This window comes from Takifugu flavidus, chromosome 11 (genome assembly GCF_003711565.1).
Source record: "Takifugu flavidus isolate HTHZ2018 chromosome 11, ASM371156v2, whole genome shotgun sequence".
Classification (NCBI taxonomy): domain Eukaryota; kingdom Metazoa; phylum Chordata; class Actinopteri; order Tetraodontiformes; family Tetraodontidae; genus Takifugu; species Takifugu flavidus.
Window position 1 is genome coordinate 1 of NC_079530.1, and position 16,808 is coordinate 16,808.

The 16,808-nt window shown below is 54.5% G+C and overlaps 1 protein-coding gene and 1 long non-coding RNA gene across 22 annotated transcripts; one reads left to right on the top strand and one right to left on the bottom strand.

Annotated features, from left to right (window-relative positions):
• Positions 1-332: 332 nt before the first annotated feature.
• Positions 333-16,217, top strand: LOC130533513 (zinc finger SWIM domain-containing protein 8-like). 21 transcript variants are annotated; one of them, XM_057046995.1, is made up of 17 exons: positions 333-488; positions 3,711-3,933; positions 4,003-4,292; positions 4,840-5,063; positions 5,157-5,654; positions 7,034-7,211; positions 7,702-7,860; positions 11,340-11,459; positions 12,322-12,500; positions 13,837-14,863; positions 15,013-15,036; positions 15,124-15,170; positions 15,256-15,319; positions 15,351-15,389; positions 15,523-15,538; positions 15,578-15,601; positions 15,663-16,217. In XM_057046995.1, the coding sequence occupies exons 2-10, from the start codon at positions 3,713-3,715 to the stop codon at positions 14,038-14,040; spliced, it is 2,073 nt and encodes a 690-aa protein (XP_056902975.1). In that variant the 5' UTR covers positions 333-488; positions 3,711-3,712; the 3' UTR covers positions 14,041-14,863; positions 15,013-15,036; positions 15,124-15,170; positions 15,256-15,319; positions 15,351-15,389; positions 15,523-15,538; positions 15,578-15,601; positions 15,663-16,217. The 21 variants fall into 21 exon arrangements, with proteins under 21 accessions (XP_056902975.1, XP_056902965.1, XP_056902971.1 ...); XM_057046985.1 differs by lacking the exons at positions 15,124-15,170; positions 15,256-15,319 and having other exon boundaries at positions 13,837-14,871; positions 14,966-15,028; positions 15,351-15,428; positions 15,468-15,546; positions 15,594-15,609; XM_057046991.1 differs by lacking the exons at positions 15,013-15,036; positions 15,124-15,170 and having other exon boundaries at positions 13,837-14,871; positions 15,272-15,319; positions 15,351-15,404; positions 15,484-15,538; positions 15,578-15,617.
• On the bottom strand, positions 14,727-15,622 carry LOC130533515 (uncharacterized). Its single transcript, XR_008952601.1, has 3 exons — positions 15,561-15,622; positions 15,089-15,136; positions 14,727-14,852 (listed from the first exon to the last, which is right to left on the bottom strand). It is a non-coding gene; the product is annotated as an uncharacterized LOC130533515 (long non-coding RNA).
• Positions 16,218-16,808: the final 591 nt, after the last annotated feature.

A 16,808-nucleotide genomic window follows, 5' to 3' on the forward strand; every position in this document is an offset into this window, starting at 1 on the left:
CAGCCCGTCCAAGCACGCCACGGGCAGCCCACGGTGGGGTTGGCGCTGCTGCAGGGGGCGTCTCCAAACATGGGCCCTCAGCCTCCTCTTCTTCTGCAGCCAGTCTGGCGGCTCCTCCATCCAGCTCTGTGGTGGTGCTGAGTGGTGACGGGTGGTGGCTGATCTGAAGCCAGTGCAGAACAGCACCACAGGGGAAGGAAGTGCTGAGAGCAGGGAGCCTGGTGAGACCACGGGACACTCCTGCCCTTCTGAGCAGCAGTTCCTGAGCCGACCATGGCTGGTGCGCCTACTGCTCGTATGTGATGTCCTCATGCTTCCATGTGCTGCTTCAGTTGCAGATGGACATGCGTTACCCAGCGAGCAGCAGAATGAAACCGCTCCCTTTAAACTCGAGTCCACCGTTCCCAGTCGCCTGGCACTGGGGGCTCGCTGTGGGTACGGCCAACGCTGCTGGGGGTCACCTGTCCGCCAGAAGAAGAAACACACCGGTAATCACAGACTGAGCTCCTGTACGCAGGAACATGTGCTGGACCTGTGCAGTGTCTGGATGTTCTGTTCAGAGACGGAGGTGTTACCTTTCTAGGGTTAGGGCACAGGTGACCAGTGGTTTTCCTCATTGGTTCCAGCACAGTGGGTGTTGCTCTGTTCTGTTTCCCTCCACTCATCTGGGTTATTTAGTAACGGATGGGAAGCCCACACCACCCTCTCTCCAGCCCCTCTGGAGGACTTGGAGACTAGCTTGGCTACTAGATGGAGCTTTGCCTTCAGGGTGGTCTCTGGTTCCACTTTTGCCTCCCTCACTCATGGAGAGACGCTGTAGGCTAAAGCGACTAGCCTCAGTAGCCTTGGTAGCCTCGGTAGCCTCAGTAGCCTCAGTAGCCTCGGTAGCTTCTGTAGCCTCGGTAGCCTCAGTAGCCTCAGTAGGCTCAGTAGCCTCAGTAGCTTCAGTAGCTTCGGTAGCCTCGGTAGCCTCAGTTAGCCTCAGTAGCTTCATTAGCCTCAGTAGCCTCAGTAGCTTCGGTAGCCTCTGTAGCTTCTGTAGCCTCGTAGCCTCGGTAGCCTCGGTAGCTTCGGTAGCCTCGGTAGCCTCGGTAGCTTCTGTAGCCTCGGTAGCTTCTGTAGCCTCGGTAGCCTCTGTAGCCTCAGTCGCCCCGGTAGCCTCGGTAGCTTCTGTAGCCTCGGTAGCCTCAGTAGCCTCAGTTGCCCCGGTAGCCTCGGTAGCTTCTGTAGCCTTGGTAGCCTCAGTCGCCCCGGTAGCCTCGGTAGCTTCTGTAGCCTCGGTAGCTTCTGTAGCCTCGGTAGCTTCTGTAGCCTCAGTAGCCTCAGTAGCCTCGGTAGCCTCAGTCGCCCCGGTAGCCTCGGTAGCTTCTGTAGCTCGGTAGCCTCAGTCGCCCCGGTAGCCTCGGTAGCTTCTGTAGCCTCGGTAGCCTCGGTAGCTTCGGTAGCCTCAGTAGCCTCGGTAGCTTCGGTAGCCTCAGTCGCCCCGGTAGCCTCGGTAGCTTCTGTAGCCTTGGTAGCCTCAGTCGCCCCGGTAGCCTCAGTCGCCCCGGTAGCCTCGGTAGCTTCTGTAGCCTTGGTAGCCTCGGTAGCTTCTGTAGCCTCGGTAGCTTCTGTAGCCTCGGTAGCCTCAGTAGCCTCAGTAGCCTCGGTAGCCTCGGTAGCTTCTGTAGCCTCGGTTAGCTTCTGTAGCCTCGGTAGCTTCTGTAGCCTCGGTAGCTTCAGTAGCCTCGGTAGCTTCTGTAGCTCGGTAGCCTCAGTAGCCCCGGTAGCCTCGGTAGCTTCTGTAGCCTCGGTAGCCTCAGTCGCCTTGGTAGCCTCAGTAGCCTCAGTAGGCTCACTAGCTTCATTAGCCTCACTAGCCTCAGTAGCTTCAGTAGCTTCGGTAGCCTCGGTAGCCTCAGTAGCCTCAGTAGCTTCAGTAGCCTCGGTAGCTCGGTAGCTTCTGTAGCCCCGGTAGCCTCGGTAGCTTCTGTAGCCTCAGTAGCCTCAGTAGCCTCAGTAGCCTCGGTAGCCTCAGTAGCCCCGGTAGCCTCGGTAGCCTCAGTCGCCTTGGTAGCCTCAGTAGCCTCAGTAGGCTCACTAGCTTCATTAGCCTCACTAGCCTCAGTAGCTTCAGTAGCTTCGGTAGCCTCGGTAGCCTCAGTAGCCTCAGTAGCTTCATTAGCTTCGGTAGCCTCGGTAGCTTCTGTAGCCCCGGTAGCCTCGGTTAGCTTCTGTAGCCTCGGTAGCCTCGGTAGCTTCGGTAGCCTCAGTCGCCCCGGTAGCCTCAGTCGCCCCGGTAGCCTCGGTAGCTTCTGTAGCCTTGGTAGCCTCAGTCGCCCCGGTAGCCTCAGTCGCCCCGGTAGCCTCGGTAGCTTCTGTAGCCTTGGTAGCCTCGGTAGCTTCTGTAGCCTCGGTAGCTTCTGTAGCCTCGGTAGCCTCAGTAGCCTCAGTAGCCTCGGTAGCCTCGGTAGCTTCTGTAGCCTCGGTAGCTTCTGTAGCCTCGGTAGCCTCAGTAGCCTCGGTAGCTTCTGTAGCCTCGGTAGCCTCGGTAGCCTCGGTAGCTTCTGTAGCCTCAGTAGCCTCAGTAGCCTCAGTCGCCCCGGTAGCCTCAGTCGCCCCGGTAGCCTCGGTAGCTTCTGTAGCCTCGGTAGCCTCAGTAGCCTCGGTAGCTTCTGTAGCCTCAGTAGCCTCGGTAGCCTCGGTAGCTTCTGTAGCCTCAGTAGCCTCGGTAGCCTCAGTAGCCTCAGTCGCCCCGGTAGCCTCAGTCGCCCCGGTAGCCTCGGTAGCTTCTGTAGCCTCGGTAGCTTCTGTAGCCTCGGTAGCCTCAGTAGCCTCGGTAGCTTCTGTAGCCTCGGTAGCTTCTGTAGCCTCGGTAGCTTCTGTAGCCTCGGTAGCCTCGGTAGCTTCTGTAGCCTCGGTAGCTTCTGTAGCCTCGGTAGCCTCAGTAGCCTCGGTAGCTTCTGTAGCCTCGGTAGCTTCTGTAGCCTCGGTAGCCTCGGTAGCCTCAGTAGCCTCGGTAGCCTCAGTAGCCTCAGTCGCCCCGGTAGCCTCAGTCGCCCCGGTAGCCTCGGTAGCTTCTGTAGCCTCAGTAGCCTCGGTAGCCTCGGTAGCCTCAGTAGCCTCGGTAGCCTCAGTAGCCTCAGTCGCCCCGGTAGCCTCAGTCGCCCCGGTAGCCTCGGTAGCTTCTGTAGCCTCAGTAGCCTCGGTAGCCTCAGTAGCCTCGGTAGCCTCAGTAGCCTCGGTCGCCCCGGTAGCCTCGGTAGCCTCAGTAGCCTCAGTAGCCTCGGTAGCTTCTGTAGCCCCGGTAGCCTCAGTAGCTTCAGTAGCTTCTGTAGCCTCGGTAGCTTCTGTAGCCTCGGTAGCTTCGGTAGCCTCAGTAGCCTCAGTCGCCCCGGTAGCCTCGGTAGCTTCAGTAGCCTCAGTAGCTTCAGTAGCTTCTGTAGCCTCGGTAGCTTCTGTAGCCTCGGTAGCCTCAGTCACCCCGGTAGCCTCAGTAGCCTCAGTAGCCTCGGTCGCCCCGGTAGCCTCAGTCGCCCCGGTAGCCTCAGTCGCCCCGGTAGCCTCGCCCCTGGTGATGGTAGTTGACCCTTATTGGAGACTATGGTGACGGGGTTTAGTACATGTATTTATATATTGAATAGATCTTAAAAATGCTTAGCACCAAAAGCATCAGAACTCTGTTATGAATTGCATGAAGACCTGGTTTCCTTGCTGTCCTTGGTGTCCAGGCATGGCCAGCATTGACAGCAGCGCTCCCGAGACCACGTCGGACAGCTCCCCCACGCTCAGCCGCAGGCCGCTGCGAGGCAATTGGGCAGCCACTTCCTGGGGGCGGGGTCAGGACAGTGACAGCATCAGCAGCTCATCTTCTGATTCGCTGGGTTCCTCCTCCTCCAGTGGCTCTCGAAGGGCCGGGGGCGGGGCCAGGGCCAAGAGCACCGACACCAGCAGGTAAGGTCAGAAGGCTGTGACGTCGGAGCAGCACGTCGGATCATCTGACCCACCTGTGCCTTTCCTCAGGTACAAAGGAAGACGACCGGAATGCCACGCACCTCATGTTCCCAACCAGCCGTCGGAGGCAGCGGCACATTTTTACTTTGAACTGGCCAAAACTGTCCTCATCAAAGCTGGAGGAAACTCCTCCACATCCATTTTCACTCAGCCCTCAGCGAGCGGGGGTCACCAGGGGCCCCACCGCAACCTGCACCTCTGTGCCTTTGAGATCGGCCTGTATGCACTGGGCCTCCATAATTTTGTATCGCCCAACTGGCTGTCCAGGACCTACTCCTCCCACGTGTCCTGGATCACTGGTAAACACACAACCACGTCACAGCACCAGACGTTGTGTCTCCGTAGTGCCGTTAGCAACATACAGGTTTTAGCAAACAAGCATGGTGCCGTGATCCTCCTTCGGATGAAGTGAGTCAGCTAAAACCAACCCATGAATTACATGGTCGTGACCCGTTTGACACCTCTGAACCGGAGCAAGAGCAAAAACACCTCCGCTGCCCTCAAATGTTGCCCCCTTTGGAGCGGCATCAGAGTCTGTCTGGCCCCTCCCCTTCAGCTGGAAGCTCCACCCCTGGGCTCTGATTGGTTGGGGCTCTCTGGTGGTTTGTGGAGCAGACCAGTGTCTGTAGGACTGGGGGCTTCTAGGACAGTGATGGAGCTCTTCACTGTCTCCATCAGATAAGCGATGGCCAGTAGTAGTAAAAACAGATCCAACAAATAATGCAGTATTTGAAGATTGCAAGTATCCAGCTTGTAGTTAATCTAGTTAGTTGTTCCTAGTAGTCCTGACCAACTCCTTGATCTTTAGGTGGAGGCACCACTGACAAACCTCTTCTTCTGTTTCAGGCCAGGCCATGGAAATCGGCAGTGCTGCCCTGAACATTTTGGTGGAGTGTTGGGATGGCCACCTCACACCTCCAGAGGTGGCGTCTTTAGCCGACCGGGCTTCACGGGCCAGAGACCCTAACATGGTGAGAGCAGCTGCAGAACTGGCCCTCAGCTGCCTGCCTCATGCTCACGCCCTCAACCCCAATGAGATCCAGAGAGCCCTGGTGCAGTGCAAAGAGCAGGTAGGGTCTCCATCTTTGGTCACGGAAGGCTCGGGGCTTTGCCACTCCTGTGTAGCAGGAAGCAAATGTTGAAATGTTGTTCTCTGTCTCCAGGACAACGTGATGCTAGAAAAGGCCTGCATGGCGGTCGAAGAAGCAGCTAAAGGTGGAGGCGTTTACCCCGAGGTTCTGTTCGAGGTGGCTCACCAGTGGTACTGGCTGTATGAGCAGTCAGTGGGTGGGGGCTCCGGCCAGCAGCGGGAAGTCACTGGTCGGTGCGGGGCCAATGGGGGTCCTGGCCGTAGGCCCCCAGAGACGACCTGCAGTGTCTTGGACAGCGGGGCCACCATGGAGACTCAGGGAATGGCAGCAGTTACGGCCTCCGTCACTGCCACAGCAGTAGTACCTGTCATCTCTGTGGGCTCCACCATCTACCAGTCCCACGCGCTGCCAGGCCAGGCCATTGGTCACCCCCACAGCCAAGGTCTGCACCCCTACACAACGATCCAGGCCCATCTCCCCACTGTCTGCACCCCACAGTACCTGGGACACACCCTACAGCATGTCCCCAGACCAGCTGTCTTCCCTGTGACAGGCGCTGCGTATCCACAGGTCAGAGCTCGTCTCCACACTGTCGTCTTTCATCCTCCTCGTCAGTACTGTGGTTCTGTCAGGGTGGTGTGTGTTGGGACAGAGCCACCGGTGGTTCTGTCAGGGTGGTGTGTGTTGGGACAGAGCCACTGGTGGTTCTGTCAGGGTGGTGTGTGTTGGGACAGAGCCACCGTGGTTCTGTCAGGGTGGTGTGTGTTGGGACAGAGCCACCGGTGGTTCTGTCAGGGTGGTGTGTGTTGGGACAGAGCCACCGGTGGTTCCATCAGGGTGGTGTGTGTTGGGACAGAGCCACCGGTGGTTCTGTCAGGGTGTGTAGGGTAGGATTAGGGTTTGGGGGTTAGAGTTGGGGTTAGAGAGTTAGGGACTTAGGGTTAGGGGATTAGGTTTAGGGTTATGGTTAGAGGGTTAAGGGGTTAGGGTTCGGGGATTAGGGTTAAGGTTAGGGTTTGGGTTATGGGGTTAGGGTTTGGGGGTTAGAGGGTTAGGGGGTTAGGGTTAGGGTCAGGGGGTGAGGATTAGGGTTAGGGGGTTAGGGTTAGAGGGTTTGGGGGTTAGGGGATTAGAGTTAGGGTTTGGGGGTTAGGGTCAGGGGGTTAGGGTGAGGGGATTAGGGTTTGGGGGTTAGGGTCAGGGGGTTAGGGTGAGGGGATTAGGGTTAGGGGGTTAGGGTTAGGCGGTTAGGGTTAGAGGGTTAGGGGATTAGGGTTAGGGTTAGAGGGTTAAGGGGTTAGGGTTCGGGGATTAGGGTTAAGGTTAGGGTTTGGGTTACGGGGTTAGGGTTTGGGGGTTAAGGGGTTAGAGTTAGGGTTTGGGGGTTAGGGTTAGAGGGTTAGGGTCAGGGGGTGAGGATTAGGGTTAGGGGGTTAGGGAGAGGGGATTAGGGTTAGAGGGTTCGGGGGTTAGGGTTAGGCGGTTAGGGTTAGAGGATTAGGGTCAGGGGGTGAGGATTAGGGTTAGGGTGTTAGGGTTAGAGGGTTAGAGGGTTAGGGGGTTAGGGTTAGAGGGTTAGGGGGTTAGGGGGTTAGGGTCAGGGGGTGAGGATTAGGGTTAGGGGTTAGGGTTAGGGGTTAGGGGTTAGGGTTAGGGTTAAGGTGTTAGGGTTAGGGGGTTAGGGTTAGAGGGTTAGGGTTAGGGGGTTAGGGTTAGAGGGTTAGGGGGTTAGGGTCAGGGTTAGGGGGTTAGGGTTAGAGGGTTAGGGGGTTAGGGTTAGGGTTAGGGTTAACCCTGATTACAACAGCACTTTAGTAACTCTTGTGAAGATACTTTGAATAACAAATGCAGCTTTATTTTGACAGACATTTGTGTAATTATTCTGCAGCTTAAAAAGGTGCCAGTCGTCCATCTCTTGTGTCCCTCTCTCGTGTCCTGTTTGTCCTTAGGGGATGCACCCGGCCTTCATCGGGGCCCAGTACCCATTCTCATTAGCTGCTGGCCCCCAGCCTCCACTGACCGCCACAGCTGTGACCTTTCCTGGTGTCCCTGTCCCGTCCATGACTCAAATAGCCGTCCATCCCTACCACAGTGAGTCGGGTCTTCCCCTGAGCACCACTGTAGCAGGTCAGTTTGATGGACCTAGTTGACCTTTGACACACTGGACAGAAACGCAGCCACGGAATCATCCTGTTACCCTGAAACGTTGTTTGGAGGCAGCAAAAGCATTTAGGCTCTAAATCACCAGCCGTTGATCAGCTCTGCTTCCAGACAGGAGGGAACATGCTCCTCCACCGCTGCTGGGCTGAAAGGCAGCTCCTCTGCACCAGTTAGAGCTCCTCTGATTGTTGATTGTTGCTTCCATCCCTAAACTAACACGCCGCAATGGAGAGCGAGCCAGTCTTCTTCTGTACTGCTCCAGCTCTGACTGACGCAGCAGCTAAACACAGCAGGTAGTTGAGCCGACCGGAGATCATTGCTGATCCTGGAAGTGAACAGTTGAAGCCAGCAGCTGGTGATAGCGGAGAGGCACCGGTCACAGCGGGAGCTTCAGGTCGACAGAGGGGAGCCTGTGTTGATCCCAGGTGCTTTAACGGGTGCTGTTTGCTTCTTTCAGTTGGCGGGGTCCCGTCAGGCCCCACGGTCCAGGCGATGCCGGCCCTCTCCTCCCAGCCCAGCTCCCTGATCAGCACCACCTTCCCCGCTGAAGATGAGCAGCACAGCCAGCCAGTCAGCACGCAGGGCCTGCACTACCTGCACTCAGCCTACAGAGTTGGTGTGTTCAACCTCGGCTTCAGCAGGACACAAGTGGTTCTGCTTTCAGCTTGTTTGACTGAGACTAAGATACATGATGGGGATACAGTAGGCCCATCTGCAGTAGGCCCAGATGCAGTAGGCCATCTGCAGTAGGCCCAGATGCAGTAGGTCCAGATACAGTAGGTCCAGATACAGTAGGCCATCTGCAGTAGGCCCAGATACAGTAGGCCCATCTGCAGTAGGCCCATCTGCAGTAGGCCATCTGCAGTAGGCCCAGATACAGTAGGCCCATCTGCAGTAGGCCCATCTGCAGTAGGTCCAGATGCAGCAGGCCCATCTGCAGTAGGCCCATCTGCAGTAGGCCCAGATACAGTAGGCCATCTGCAGTAGGCCATCTGCAGTAGGTCCAGATGCAGTAGGCCCATCTGCAGTAGGTCCAGATGCAGTAGGCCATCTGCAGTAGGCCCATCTGCAGTAGGTCCAGATGCAGTAGGCCCATCTGCAGTAGGCCCATCTGCAGTAGGTCCAGATACAGTAGGTCCATCTGCAGTAGGTCCATCTGCAGTAGGCCCATCTGCAGTAGGCCATCTGCAGTAGGCCCATCTGCAGTAGGTCCAGATCAGTAGGCCCATCTGCAGTAGGCCCATCTGCAGTAGGCCAGATGCAGTAGGTCCATCTGCAGTAGGCCCATCTGCAGTAGGCATCTGCATGTAGTAGGCCATCTGCAGTAGGTCCAGATGCAGTAGGTCCAGATGCAGTAGGTCCATCTGCAGTAGGTCCAGATACAGTAGGTCCAGCTGCAGTAGGTCCAGATACAGTAGGTAGAATAACTGGCTATAGTGGAATAAAGTCATCTGCCACAGAATAACTGGCTGTAGTGGAACACAGTCATCTGCCACAGAATAACTGGCTATAGTGGAACACAGTCATCTGCTACAGAATAACGGCTGTAGTGGAACACAGTCATCTGCTACAGAATAACTGGCTGTAGTGGAACACAGTCATCTGCTACAGAATAACTGGCTGTAGTGGAACACAGTCATCTGCTACAGAATAACTGGCTGTAGTGGAACACAGTCATCTGCTACAGAATAACTGGCTAAAGTGGAACACAGTCATCTGCTACAGAATAACTGGCTGTAGTGGAACACAGTCATATGCTACGGAATAACTGGCTGTAGTGGAACACAGTCATATGCTACAGAATAACTGGCTGTAGTGGAACACAGTCATCTGCTACAGAATAACTGGCTAAAGTGGAACACAGTCATCTGCTACAGAATAACTGGCTGTAGTGGAACACAGTCATATGCTACAGAATAACTGGCTGTAGTGGAACACAGTCATATGCTACAGAATAACTGGCTGTAGTGGAACACAGTCATATGCTACAGAATAACTGGCTGTAGTGGAACACAGTCATACGCTACAGAATAACTGGCTGTAGTGGAACACAGTCATCTGCTACAGAATAACTGGCTATAGTGGAATAAAGTCATCTGCCACAGAATAACTGGCTGTAGTGGAACACAGTCATCTGCCACAGAATAACTGGCTATAGTGGAACACAGTCATCTGCTACAGAATAACTGGCTGTAGTGGAACACAGTCATCTGCTACAGAATAACTGGCTGTAGTGGAACACAGTCATCTGCTACAGAATAACTGGCTGTAGTGGAACACAGTCATCTGCTACAGAATAACTGGCTGTAGTGGAACACAGTCATCTGCTACAGAATAACTGGAAAGTGGAACACAGTCATCTGCTACAGAATAACTGGCTGTAGTGGAACACAGTCATATGCTACAGAATAACTGGCTGTAGTGGAACACAGTCATATGCTACAGAATAACTGGCTGTAGTGGAACACAGTCATCTGCTACAGAATAACTGGCTATAGTGGAACACAGTCATCTGCTACAGAATAACTGGCTGTAGTGGAACACAGTCATATGCTACAGAATAACTGGCTGTAGTGGAACACAGTCATCTGCTACAGAATAACTGGCTGTCGTGAACACAGTCATCTGCTACAGAATACTGGCTGTAGTGGAACACAGTCATATGCTACAGAATAACTGGCTTTAGTGGAACACAGTCATCTGCTACAGAATAACTGGCTATAGTGGAACACAGTCATCTGCTACAGAATAACTGGCTATAGTGGAACACAGTCATCTGCTACAGAATAACTGGCTATAGTGGAACACAGTCATCTGCCACAGAATAACTGGCTATAGTGGAACACGGTCATATGCTACAGAATAACTGGCTATAGTGGAACACAGTCATATGCTACAGAATAACTGGCTATAGTGGAACACAGTCACCTGCCACAGAATAACTGGCTATAGTGGAACACGGTCATATGCTACAGAATACTGGCTGTAGTGGAACACGGTCATATGCTACAGAATAACTGGCTATAGTGGAACACAGTTATCTGCTACAGAATAACTGGCTGTAGTGGAACACAGTCATATGCTACAGAATAACTGGCTATAGTGGAACACAGTCATATGCTACAGAATAACTGGCTGTAGTGGAACACAGTCATCTGCTACAGAATAACTGGCTGTAGTGGAACACAGTCATCTGCTACAGAATAACTGGCTATAGTGGAACACAGTCATATGCTCCAGAATAACTGGCTGTAGTGGAACACGACGTCATCTGCTACAGAATAACTGGCTATAGTGGAACACAGTCATATGCTCCAGAATAACTGGCTGTAGTGGAACACAGTCATATGCTACAGAATAACTGGCTGTTGGAACCGGTCATATGCTACAGAATAACTAGCTATAGTGGAACACAGTTATCTGCTACAGAATAACTGGCTGTAGTGGAACACAGTCATCTGCTACAGAATAACTGGCTATAGTGGAACACAGTTATCTGCTACAGAATAACTGGCTGTAGTGGAACACAGTCATCTGCTACAGAATAACTGGCTATAGTGGAACACAGTCATCTGCTACAGAATAACTGGCTATAGTGGAACACAGTCATCTGCTACAGAATAACTGGCTGTAGTGGAACACAGTCATCTGCTACAGAATAACTGGCTGTAGTGGAACACAGTCATCTGCTACTGAATAACTGGCTATAGTGGAACACAGTCATCTGCTACAGAATAACTGGCTGTAGTGGAACACAGTCATCTGCTACAGAATAACTGGCTATAGTGGAACACAGTCATATGCTCCAGAATAACTGGCTGTAGTGGAACACGGTCATCTGCTACAGAATAACTGGCTATAGTGGAACACAGTCATATGCTCCAGAATAACTGGCTGTAGTGGAACACAGTCATCTGCTACAGAATAACTAGCTATAGTGGAACACAGTCATCTGCTACAGAATAACTGGCTATAGTGGAACACAGTCATCTGCTACAGAATAACTGGCTATAGTGGAACACAGTCATATGCTGATCAGAGGTCTAGTGAGTCCACCAGAGATGTGACAACGTATGTGTGTGTGATCCGTGTCAGGCATGCTGGCGTTGGAGATGTTGGGCCGCCGAGCTCACAATGATCATCCAAACAACTTCTCGAGGAGCCCCCCCTACACCGAGGACGTCAAGTGGCTGCTGGGACTGGCTGCACGGCTGGGTGAGTCTGAGCTCCGCCCCCCCAGGTGTCATGTGGTGTGGTCCCATCAGTGCAGCCTGGGGACCTTCCTGTGAGACACTCTGGTCCAAATGATGATGAGAAGGTTGTGAAGGCTTGTGGCACTTGTGTGTAGTTTAGATTTAGTTAGAAATAGGTCACATATAAGAAAAACAGGACTATCAAAAGCCCAAAAAGATGAAATGGAGCAGCTTCTGACTCTGCTCAGAGTTTAAAATCAGACGTTCCACACAGATCAAAGTCCCCAGGTGGAGGACAAACACACATCTGGCAGCACTGACGTGTTGACTTAGTCCAGGACTTGTGGACTAATGTCCTCTGGACAGATGAGAGGGACACTGTTTGTCAGCAGCATTCCAGGACAGGGAGCCGGAGGAGGGACGGTCAGGGTTTGGACCTGCTCAGACCCCCACAGCAGGGTCCACCATGGTTGGATCACATCCCAGATCTTCATGCCTCTTCCAACCTTCTGGTCATGGCAGGAACCCCTGAAGCCTGAGAGCTGGAGATGCTGGCAGAGTCCAGCCGGGGGGCCACAGCAGCTCTCCTCAGGGAGGCTCCTCAGCTCCTCACAACAGGCGTTTTTCTGTCTCCTTAATGAGGCCAGTGGTTTTTGAACCAGATGTCCAGTCCAGATGTTACCTTTCTGAATTCTAATGGTCCTTCATCTCTGACATGAACGTATCTGAATGTTTTATCCAACTGCTGCAAGAGGATTATTAGATGTTAGGAAGCATGAACTCTTGGTGTTCTGACATCTGAAAAGTTCTCCCCTCTCCTCTCCTCCTCCTCCTCCTCCTCCCCTCCTCCTCCTCCTCCTCCACCTCCTCCTCTCCCCTGGCAGGAGTCAACTACGTGTACCAGTTCTGTGTGGGAGCAGCCAAAGGTGTGTTGAGTCCGTTTGTTCTCCAGGAGATCATCATGGAGGCCCTGCAGAGGCTCAACCCCGCCCACGTCCATGCACACCTGCGAACACCTGCCTTCCACCAGCTGGTGCAGCGCTGCCAACAGGCCTACCTGCAGGTACCCGTCTGCCCGAGGTCCAGAGCCCAGAGGTACCCCTCTGGATGGGACCGCTGGTCCAGAGCCCAGAGGTACCCCTCTGGATGGGACCGCTGGTCCAGAGCCCAGAGGTACCCCTCTGGATGGACCGCTGGTCCAGAGCCCAGAGGTACCCCTCTGGATGGGACTGCTGGTCCAGAGCCCAGAGGTACCTCTCTGGATGAGACCATTGGTCCAGAGCCCAGAGGTACCCCTCTGGATGGGACCGCTGGTCCAGAGCCCAGAGGTACCCCTCTGGATGGGACCGCTGGTCCAGAGCCCAGAGGTACCCCTCTGGATGGGACCGCTGGTCCAGAGCCCAGAGGTACCCCTCTGGATGAGACTGTTGGTCCAGAGCCCAGAGGGGTACCTCTGGATGGGACCGTTGGTCCAGAGCCCAGAGGTACCCCTCTGGATGGGACCGCTGGTCCAGAGCCCAGAGGTACCTCTGGATGGGACCGTTGGTCCAGAGCCCAGAGGTACCCCTCTGGATGGGACCGCTGGTCCAGAGCCCAGAGGTACCTCTCTGGATGGGACCGCTGGTCCAGAGCCCAGAGGTACCCCTCTGGATGGGACCGCTGGTCCAGAGCCCAGAGGTGCCCCTCTGGATTAGACTGCTGGTCCAGAGCCCAGAGGTACCCCTCTGGATGGGACCGCTGGTCCAGAGCCCAGAGGTACCCCTCTGGATGAGACTGTTGGTCCAGAGCCCAGAGGGTACCTCTGGATGGGACCGCTGGTCCAGAGCCCAGAGGTACCCCTCTGGATGGGACCGCTGGTCCAGAGCCCAGAGGTACCCCTCTGGATGAGACCGTTGGTCCAGAGCCCAGAGGGGTACCTCTGGATGGGACCGTTGGTCCAGAGCCCAGAGGTACCCCTCTGGATGGGACCGCTGGTCCAGAGCCCAGAGGTACCTCTCTGGATGGGACCGCTGGTCCAGAGCCCAGAGGTACCCCTCTGGATGGGACCGCTGGTCCAGAGCCCAGAGGTGCCCCTCTGGATTAGACTGCTGGTCCAGAGCCCAGAGGTACCCCTCTGGATGGGACCGCTGGTCCAGAGCCCAGAGGTACCCCTCTGGATGAGACTGTTGGTCCAGAGCCCAGAGGGGTACCTCTGGATGGGACCGTTGGTCCAGAGCCCAGAGGTACCCCTCTGGATGGGACCGTTGGTCCAGAGCCCAGAGGTACCCCTCTGGATGAGACCGTTGGTCCAGAGCCCAGAGGTACCCCTCTGGATGGGACCGCTGGTCCAGAGCCTTGTGATTGGTTATGTTGGACAGGAAGTTGAGGTTGTGTTCCCACCTGCCGTCTTCTGTCCACAGTACATCCATCACCGGCTCATCCACCTGACCCCTGCTGACTACGACGACTTCGTCAACATCATCCGCAGCGCCCGCAGTGCGTTCTGCCTGACGCCGGTGGGGATGATGCAGTTCAACGATGTCCTGCAGAACCTGAAGAGGGGGAAGCAGACCAAGGAGCTGTGGCAGAGGATCTCCCTGGAGATGGCCACCTTCTCCCCCTGAAGGAGCCCCAGGCCCCGGACCCGCTCCCGGTCTCCGGGGCCCGCTGCAGCAGCTCCTCACCTCTCCGCCTGTCAGGGAGCCTGTTCCTGGCGTGACGAGCACGCCGCCTGTCCAGGACGGAGGGCCGAACTCACACGTGCTCCTGGCGCCGTTGTTGATTCAGCTTTTTGTGAACACGAGTCGTCATCATTTCTGCAACATTCCAGAGAGAAGCGTGCGGCGGCGGATCACAGCGGACCTCTACAGAACGTGGCCTTGTGGCCGTGCTGTGGTCAGCTGACCGCAGCTTCGCCAACCAGGAAGAAGAGATCCTCGGATCCTGACTGTGTTGTCGGTGGTTTTTAATAGTTTGTGTTGCCATGTTTGAGAGGAACATCTTCCGTTTGTCTGCATCATTCGATACATTTCAGCCTGGACCCTGGACCCTGGGCCCTGGATCCTGAACCCTGACCTCTGGACCCCGACCCCTGGACCCTGAAGCCTGACCCCTGGACCCTGAACCCTGAACCGGACCAGAGAACCCTGACCCCTGACCCCTGGACCCTGACCCCTGGACCCAGAGCCCGACCAGAGGAGCCATCATCACAGCGTCTCTTTTCTTACAACTCTTCAGCAGGGATCATTTTAAAGCCTTTCAGACAACTTTTCTTTCTACTGACGTCTTTCAGGTGTTTCTCATAATGTTTTGATAGAAATCTGCCCCAAAGGTGTTTAAAGGCTGATGAATGATTATTTACGCCATCATTTTAGACCACATGGACCCCCCACTGGCGGGAAGTCGCCCTGTTCTACTGGAGCGCTTTTACTTTGACCTGGTCAGCTGGTCAACAGGTCTCTGGTCAACAGGTCAGCTGGTCAACAGGTCAGCTTGTCAACAGGTCGCTGGTCAACAGGTCAGCTTGTCAACAGGTCGGCTGGTCAACAGGTCAGCTGGTCAACAGGTCAGCTGGTCAACAGTCAGCTGGTCAACAGGTCGGCTGGTCAACAGGTCAGCTTGTCAACAGGTCGGCTGGTCACAGGTCGCTGGTCAACAGGTCGGCTGGTCAACATGGTCAGCTGGTCAACTGGTCAGCTGGTCAACAGGTCGGCTGGTCAGCTGTCAGCTGGTCAACAGGTCGGCTGGTCAACTGGTCACTGGTCAACAGGTCAGCTGGTCGGCTGATCAGCTGTCAGCTGGTCAACAGGTCGGCTGATCAGCTGTCAGCTGGTCAACAGGTCGGCTGGTCAACAGGTCAGCTGGTCAACAGGTTGGCTGGTCAACTGGTCAACAGGTCGGCTGGTCAACTGGTCAGCTGTCGGCTGGTCAACAGGTCAGCTGTCAGCTGGTCAACAGGTCGGCTGGTCAACAGGTCAGCTGTCAACAGGTCGGCTGGTCAGCTGGTCAACAGGTCGGCTGGTCAACTGGTCAGCTGTCGGCTGGTCAACAGGTCAGCTGGTCAACAGGTCGGCTGGTCAACAGGTCGGCTGTCAGCTGGTCAACAGGTCGGCTGGTCAACTGGTCAACAGGTCGGCTGGTCAACTGGTCAGCTGTCAACAGGTCGGCTGGTCAACAGGTCAGCTGGTCAACAGGTCAACTGGTCAGCTGTCAACAGGTCGGCTGGTCAACAGTCAGCTGGTCACAGGTCAACTGGTCAGCTGGTCAACAGGTCGGCTGTCAGCTGGTCAACTGGTCAGCAGCAGTTTTGTCACCATATTTGGATTTCCAAAAGAGTTTGTTAGTTTGTGAAATCCAGCAACTTTTGATAATCGAAGAATTAGTTTGTCCAAGTTGATTTTAATATCTTTGCTTCTTTTCTTTAACACCTTTGACCATTGGGGAGCCCAAACGACTTTACTAATCAGGACAGTTGTATCAATAATTGTCTTACTAAAGACGACGGGTGTTCAGGTGGGACCCTTTCCCCCTGAGAAGACGGTCCGGCTCGCTGGGGCTGGGCAGCCATGTTCCACCTGTCTCCAGGCAGCTGCTGTGGTTCTGACCCAGCCCCCCCGGGGGGCCGTGCACCTCACGGGCGTAGGTGACAACGTAGAAAACGTACTGTGATATTTTTGTATTCCTCAGTGTAGCTTGGTTAAAAAGTTCTATATGTGCTGAAGGTTGTAATATCGAGTGAAAAGAATAAAATGTAAAGCAATAGAAAAGTGTAGAGTTTACCTAATAAATAAGATTGAATAAATGTGTGGAGTGTTCTGTGGGGCGTCCCCCCCCATCCCCGTCTGCTCCCTCCATGTGGATCTGGGACGGTTCCCTATCTGCTGATACCACCTCAAGGTTCTGGGGGCTGTAATACGGGTGGTTTCTGCTGGTTTTGCTTCTGCACTGGTGCCGCATGTATGATCCATTCTGCCACTGGGGGGTCAAGAAGATCATTTTCAAATGGATGGAATGCTGTCGCTGTGGTTCTGAACCGGTCGGCTGCAGAACTTGTGCTTTTTTTGGTGAAGCAGGAATGATTCCATCCAGAGCAGAGCTGGGTGCTGGGGGGTCCTGGGGGGTGCTGCATCATAGGTCATCCCAGGTGTAAATAATCAGACTATTGATCAGATATTTCTGACGTCTCAAATGAGTTTTTATCAGAAGTCACCAGTCGGCCTGTTACAATCACAGTCAAGATGATCATTTGGAGTAGAAGGACTCGGGATCATTGATCATTCAACTAACCATCCAACTAATCAAACTATCAATCAATCAACCAACCTATCAATCATTCAACTAACCAACCAACTAACCTATCAATCATTCAACTAACCATCCAACTAATCAAACT